A 7,768-nucleotide genomic window follows, 5' to 3' on the forward strand; every position below is an offset into this window, starting at 1 on the left:
TAAAGAACCCCTTCCTATGCTGATGGTGAAATCTCCTTTCCTCCCCACCAATGAATCACTCATTCCCCTCTCTTGGTAGGGAATCCCATAACCTGACTGTCCTTACAGTAAAGAACCCCTTCCTATACTGATGGTGAGATCTCCTTTCCTCCCACCAATGAATCACTCACTCCCCCTCTCTTGGTAGGGAATCCCATAACCTGACTGCCCTTACAGTAAAGAACCCCTTCCTATGCTGATGGTGAGATCTCCTTTCCTCCCCACCAATGAATCACTCATTCCCCCTCTCTTGGTAGGGAATCCCATAACCTGACTGCCCTTACAGTAAAGAACCCCTTCCTATGCTGATTGTGAGATCTCCTTTCCTCCCCACCAATGAATCACTCATTCCCCTCTCTTGGTAGGGAATCCCATAACCTGACTGTCCTTACAGTAAAGAACCCCTTCTTATGCTGATGGTGAGATCTCCTTTCCTCCCCACCAATGAATCACTCATTCCGCCTCTCTTGGTAGGGAATCCCATAACCTGACTGTCCTTACAGTAAAGAACCCCTTCCTATGCTGATGGTGAAATCTCCTTTCCTCCCCACCAATGAATCACTCATTCCCCCTCTCTTGGTAGGGAATCCTATAACCTGACTGTCCTTACAGTAAAGAACCCCTTCCTATGCTTATGGTGAAATCTCCTTTCCTCCCCACCAATGAATCACTCATTCCCCTCTCTTGGTAGGGAATCCCATAACCTGACTGTCCTTACAGTAAAGAACCCCTTCCTATGCTGATGGTGAGATCTCCTTTCCTCCCCACCAATGAATCACTCATTCCCCTCTCTTGGTAGGGAATCCCATAACCTGACTGCCCTTACAGTAAAGAACCCCTTCCTATACTGATGGTGAGATCTCCTTTCCTCCCCACCAATGAATCACTCATTCCCCCTCTCTTGGTAGGGAATCCCATAACCTGACTGTCCTTACAGTAAAGAACCCCTTCCTATACTGATGGTGAGATCTCCTTTCCTCCCCACCAATGAATCACTCATTCACCCTCTCTTGGTAGGGAATCCCATAACTTACAATCACCTCCTGTTGATCCCATTGCCATTAAGGGAAACAGTTGAAATGAATAAAAAGGCACGTGACCATGAGGCGCAGGTGTATTAGGTTCACTGGCCGCTAAATGGAAGCGGAAATGACTCATTAGCATTAGGAAATAGGGAATTAGGAAATAGGAAACCTCTTGTTGAGGAAATAGATAAAGAAAACAGACGCATCTTTGTGCCACTAGAGGGCGCCAAACAATGTTAGTGAATAGTCAATAATATACAGCGATTCCGGTAACAGAGCGGAGCCAGTTATTGAGGCGACTGCAGTGAAGTAAAGTCTCATTACCGGACATGGCTCACGTAAAGCAATTCCCACGGGCTCTGCCGCACTGTTTATACAATAAAGAACAATTCCTGCGGGATAGGAGCGTCGTGAGTAAGTTTGGACCGCGCCAGGTGCCGTCAGAAACCCGGAAGTAGTGGCAGAAATTGTGCTGATCTTTAAACTTTCAGGCAGCGCGTGTGGGTCGGAGACTTGTGAGAAGCGAAATGGACTCGTGGGTTCGGTTCAGCGGCCAGAGCCAGGCCAAGGAGCGAGTCATCAGGTGAGTAGGGAGGGTTCCCTGGGGAGATGGAAATACACTCCTGGGAGCTGAGAAATAACAGTGTCCCGGGACTGACAGGGGGTCGCTGGGGACAAAGCGGGGACAGGGGGTCGCTGGGGGACAGAGGAGACACAGGGGGTCGCTGGGGGACAGGGGAGAAGCAGAATTCGAGGTATTGGGTGGAGCTGTTGAAATTCAATTAGTCATGGTTGGGGGTGTGACATGGCTTGGCTGTAGGACAGAGGAGATACAAGGGGTCGCTGGGGGACAGAGGAGAGACAAGGGGTCGCTGGGCCTACAGGGGGTCGCTGAGGGACAGAGGAGAGACAGGGGGTTGTTGGGGACGGGGTCGCTGGGGGACAGGAGAGACGGGGTCGCTGGGGACAGGGGAGCAGCAGAATTCGAGGCATTAGGGCAGATCTGTTGAAATTCAATTAGACAGGGGGTCGCTGAGGGACAGAGGAGAGACAGGGGGTCGCTGGCGGACAGAGGAGAGACAAGGGGTCGCTGGGGGGACAGGGGGTCACTGAGGGACAGAGAAGAGACAGGGGGTCGCTGGGGGACAGAGGAGAGACAAGGGGTCGCTGGGGATAAAGGGGGGACTGTATTGGGGTGTATTGAGGAGATAGAGGGTGTGAATACTTTTGGAGTGTGAGAGAGACAGCAGTAAGCAGGGAGTTGTGGAGTTGAGAACTGCATAGCTCTATGTTAGTCCTATTGTCTCACAGACTAATTTATCAGAACAATCTGTAACATATGAAAGTCTATAGGGCCATACACACTGGCATGGATTTCTCTCTGCATCTTATTTCTGCCTAATCACCCCAAAACCCTGTGTGCTTGCAGCCCATGTGTGAGGCAGACTCGGGGTGACTGACCCATTACACCAAACTGACTCCACATGGGGAGCACTTTCTCTTCTTGTTTCTGGTAGGAAGCCAAAGGCCGGGAGACTTTATAGTGTTGGGAAATAAGGCAGAAGGCAAGTGAGTGAAAGGGGAGCCGGGGAGCAGCCTCTCCTTATACCCAAAGGCTTTTATTTTGATTCTGCTCTTGTAGGTAACGACAGGTGTAACAGCTGAAAAATAGAACTGAACAGGTTAAATTGTACGTAAGAACATTATTGTTACATCATTGTCATATTATCTACCTATAGGCTGTATGTTACATTTATACAACAGGACTGCTGCTTCCAATGGGGATCAGATAGGATCTGTGCAGCCACTGGGACAGAATGTTCTGTTATACAGATAGCTAGAATCTCAGCTGCCATAAAGCAGGACAGGACTGCTGCTTACAATGGGGATCAGATAGGATCTGTGCAGCCACTGGGACAGAATGTTCTGTTATACAGATAGCTAGAATCTCAGCTGCCATAAAGCAGGACAGGACTGCTGCTTACAATGGGGATCAGATAGGATCTGTGCAGCCACTGGGACAGAATGCTCTGTTATACAGATAGCTAGAATCTCAGCTGCCATAAAGCAGGACAGGACTGCTGCTTACAATGGGGATCAGATAGGATCTGTGCAGCCACTGGGACAGAATGTTCTGTTATACAGATAGCTAGAATCTCAGCTGCCATAAAGCAGGACAGGACTGCTGCTTACAATGGGGATCAGATAGGATCTGTGCAGCCACTGGGACAGAATGTTCTGTTATACAGATAGCTAGAATCTCAGCTGCCATAAAGCAGGACAGGACTGTTGCTTACAATGGGGATCAGATAGGATCTGTGCAGCCACTGGGACAGAATGTTCTGTTATACAGATAGCTAGAATCTCAGCTGCCATAAAGCAGGACAGGACTGCTGCTTACAATGGGGATCAGATAGGATCTGTGCAGCCACTGGGACAGAATGTTCTGTTATACAGATAGCTAGAATCTCAGCTGCCATAAAGCAGGACAGGACTGCTGCTTACAATGGGGATCAGATAGGATCTGTGCAGCCACTGGGACAGAATGTTCTGTTATACAGATAGCTAGAATCTCAGCTGCCATAAAGCAGGACTGCTGCTTCCAATGGGGATTAGAGTTGTAGTTCATCAACATAAGTGTTCTACTATTTTATTTTGTGTGTTTGGGGGGGGGGGATGAAAAATAAACTTTCTGGTCCAGTTGATTTATGTGACAGTTAATTGGTTGGTTACACAACCGCTGCCAACTGAAAAGTTATAAAGAAGCATTTGCAAAAGAGATTGACCCACGCGTTTCGCATTCGCAATGGTTTCAGCTGATGAGACATGTGATGGTGGCGTGAGGCTCACAGTGAGACATGCAGGGGAAACAAAATCCAGATTAAAGGCAAAGTAAATTCAGTATATTGGGCACCCCGAGACAATTGTGGTGTTTTGCATTGCAGAGCGGCGCAGTACGCATGCACATTAATCGGATACACGCTGCAGAAGAACGGCGGCAGCGCAGAACTCATCTCCGGCCTCAAACAGTTGGAAAGTCACCTGAGTTTGGGGCGCAAGTGTAAGTGTGGCCAATCACGGGCAAAGATTCCCCCATAATCCCGCCCCTTTCTGTAAACCAGGACTCGGATAGGTTTTGCCATAACAATGGTTTTAATGGTCTGTGTTACAGTGTTTCGCTTGGGGAACTCGGTGGAGGCGCTGGAGTCGGCGAAACGCGCAATCCATCTGTCCGACCTGGTCCTTCGCTTCTGCATAACGGTCAGTCATCTCAACCGGGCCATGTACTTTGCCTGCGACAACATTCTGTGGGTCGGGAAATGCGGCCTCTCTCCTAAGGTCGACCAGAACAAGTGGAGCGAACGCTCATTCAGGTAAGACATGCAAGCTCCACCCAACTCCCAGCACTCTCTGTTTATTTTCTTTTTTTCAGCATTTTTGCTTGAATGTATGCTGGTTGCACATACTGAGGTACAAAACAGATCTGCCTGGGCTGCTCTCATTCCCATGGTCATGCAAGAACAATCCCCTGGGTAACTGAATCCTATCACCCCCAGTATATACAGTACCCTGGAATAGAGCTTTGGTTTCTGTACTTGTTCCTATGCTGTTTCTTTCCCATGGTACATTCTATTTACTTTCTGCTCCTGGGCTGTTCTCCTTCCCATGGTCAGGCAGGCACTTCCCCTTGTGTAAGTAAAACTAATCTCCTTTAGTAATTACCCAGATACAGAACTGTTATTCTCTGTACTTCCTGTACCTGGGCTGCTCTCCTTCCTATGGTCCGATAGGAACCTCCCCCTGAGTAAATCCAGCCTCTTCACATCAGTTACCTGTACTTCCTGCACCTGGGCTGCTCTCTTTCCCATGGTCAGGCAGGAACTTTCCCCTGTGTAAGTAAAACCAATCTCCTCTAGTAATTACCCAGATACAGAGCTGTGATTCTTTGTACTTCCTGTACCAGGGCTGCTTTCCTTCCTATGGTCAGATAGGAACCTACACCTGGTTAAATTCAACCTCCCCTCAGTAAGTACCCAGACTCTGTACTTCCTGCACCTGGCTGTTCTCCTTCCTATGGCCAGAGAGGAACCTAGACCTGGTTATATCCAGCCTCTCCTCAGTAATTACCTATGTAGAGACCACAGACTGTAGATTCTCTGTACTTCCTGTTTCTTGGATGCTCTATTTCCCATGGTCAGACAGATCCCTCTCCTCCAGTCCATTCCCCACCAATATCTTCCAAGGAACATCATTCTGATTCTCTGCACTTCCTGCTCTCGGGTGCCCTCTTCTCCTTGGTCAGGCTAGAGAGTGGGGGTGGAGTCACCAATGCAATAGAACATGCTACACAGAGGACTAAGCTCCACCCTTCTTCTTGGCCATGGGAAAGAGAGCAGCCCAATCGAGGGAAATCGGTGAGCTTGCAAACTGCTTAGGGGTGAAGGGAAGACTAGACTGACATAGAGTGGGATGTTCCTTGGGGGGCTAATGGCACCCAATTGTCCGCCCCATGTGTATGAACGTGTTGGTGTTCTCTCCGGAAGGTATTACCTCTTCTCGCTGCTCATGAACCTCACCAGGGACCTGTATGAGATCAAACTCCTGATGGAGGCAGAGACCAGCGGGAAGCATCTGTCTGACAAACTGAGTGAGGATAATGGTGTCGTCTCTCGTGGCTCCTCCTCCTCCCGCCACCCAATAGCCCTCCAGATCCGCCTGCTGATCCACATCTTCCGAAACAACCCCCCTCTCCTCTTGGACCTGCTCAAGAACTCCTGTGACCTCTTCATTCCACTGGACAAGCTGGGACTGTACAAGACTAACCCTGGCTTTGTGGGTTTATGCGGCCTGACCTCCTCCATATTGTCCATCCTCACCCTCCTCCACCCTTGGCTGAAGCTCAAGCCCTGAGCTCTGCCCTCAAACCCTCCCCCGCTCTGCCAGCTGAAGTTTTAACCCAAATGGTTCTCTCCAATGAAGGCAAAACCCATACTGAACTAGTGTGACTTTCTACTTTAAGGGTGCAGTGCTGGACATTTTGAGGTTGATCTAGAACCTAACTGATCTAGAACATTGGTCAGTAGAACATTGATCTTCAGCAGCTACTGAACTAAAACAGTGGCCAAAGCTGGAGGACGTTGGGCTGAGGATCAATGTTCTAGAGTCAGGGTCTGGCTTTGCATAGATTCCATTTTAAAGGGGAACTTAAAGGAGAAGGAAAGGCTAAATGTAAGTAAGCGTTATCTGAAAGGTCTATATATACTCTAGTAAACCCTCAAAGAAATGCTGCTCTGAGTCCTCTGACAAAAGAAACAATCACATTTCTTTCCTTCTATTGTGTACTCATGGGCTTCTGTATCAGACTTCCTGTTTTCAGCTTAAACCTCCAGGGCTAGGGCTTGAGCATGCTCAGTTTGCTTCTCTCCCTGCTGTAATCTGAGCCCAGAGCTATGAGTGAGCAGGGAGAGACTCAGGCAGGAAGTGATGTCACACCAAGCTAATATGGCAGCTGCTATCCTAAACAAACAAGAGAGAGTTTCTAGAGCTGTTTACTCTGGAATGGTAAAACATTCTACAGAATAAATATAGTGTTCTATCTTGCACTATTGTGGCTAATCTATTGCCCATAAACTGTCTCTGTAGCTTTCCTTCTCCTTTAAAACAAAAACCTATAAGAACAAGTCTGCACGTAGAGGAGCCGCTGGGGATATGAATATATATATATATATAATATGAACAGCAGATTCTACTGATCTCTAAAATACACTCATGCCTGCAAGCAATTGCCTGTTGTGGAACTGCAACTCACAGCATAAGGAATGCACATCTTTAAGTATTTTAGACCCATCTCTTAAGATATAAGTTTTACAAAGGATGCTGGGATATGCAGTTCTCTAAAATCTGTAGGGCCTAAAAAGCTTGTGTTTAGCATTAATTACCCCCAGGTACCCCTAAATGGTACTTGCACCCCCTCCCTATAGCTGCCTGAGCCGCTCCCATAATACATTACTTAATACACTTCTGTAGCTCTGGTTTAACACTGAAGTGTCTCCATCATGATGAGCCTTTCCCAGATTAAAGGGCAAGTTGTCCCAAATGAAAAGTAACGGTGCTGCCCTGTGTAGAGCTGGTGAGCTGCCAGTCACCCTCTTGCTCAGTATGGGGCACTGCTAAGTGTCACCCCATTAATACTGGCGCAAGGGGGAGCAATGAGGCACACACATCAGATGCGCGGGTGACTGCTGATTGGCTGAGAGCCGATGGCAATATGTTTATGGCTTTGTTACCATTAGCAAACACCAGCCAACATGTGATCCCTGCTGTGTATAATTACTGTGTATAATGCAGCCTTGTCCTTCTGTAAATACTCTTTATTTGTAACTACACATGTTTTTGAAAATTAAACTATTAATTACTTTAGTGCTTTGTGTCTGATGGGTTCCTAATGCTTGTCAGGAATGTGTTCTCTTCCTCCTTTATATTCAGGCTGTGAGCAAACAGGACTGTTCCTGCTGAATTGTGCTTAGTACAGGGAATACCTATGTGCCATAGTTTTATGGGATCTCTCTGTACAGAATAAGCAAACAGGGCTGTTCCTGCTGAATTGTGCTTAGTACAGAGAATACCTATGCTGCCATAGTTTTATGGGATCTCTGTACAGAATATGAGCAAACTTAGGGACTGTTCCTGCTGAATTGTGCTTA

The 7,768-nt window shown here is 47.7% G+C and overlaps 1 protein-coding gene across 1 annotated transcript; it reads left to right on the top strand.

Annotated features, from left to right (window-relative positions):
• The first annotated feature begins 1,374 nt into the window (after positions 1-1,374).
• On the top strand, positions 1,375-7,484 carry pex11b.S (peroxisomal biogenesis factor 11 beta S homeolog). Its single transcript, NM_001086555.1, is given in 5 exon segments — positions 1,375-1,647; positions 4,010-4,125; positions 4,237-4,438; positions 5,609-6,386; positions 6,635-7,484. Coding segments are annotated over 4 exon segments (741 nt in total). The 5' UTR covers positions 1,375-1,591; the 3' UTR covers positions 5,976-6,386; positions 6,635-7,484.
• The last annotated feature ends 284 nt before the right edge of the window (positions 7,485-7,768 follow it).

Source organism: Xenopus laevis, chromosome 8S (assembly GCF_017654675.1).
Source record: "Xenopus laevis strain J_2021 chromosome 8S, Xenopus_laevis_v10.1, whole genome shotgun sequence".
NCBI lineage: Eukaryota > Metazoa > Chordata > Amphibia > Anura > Pipidae > Xenopus > Xenopus laevis.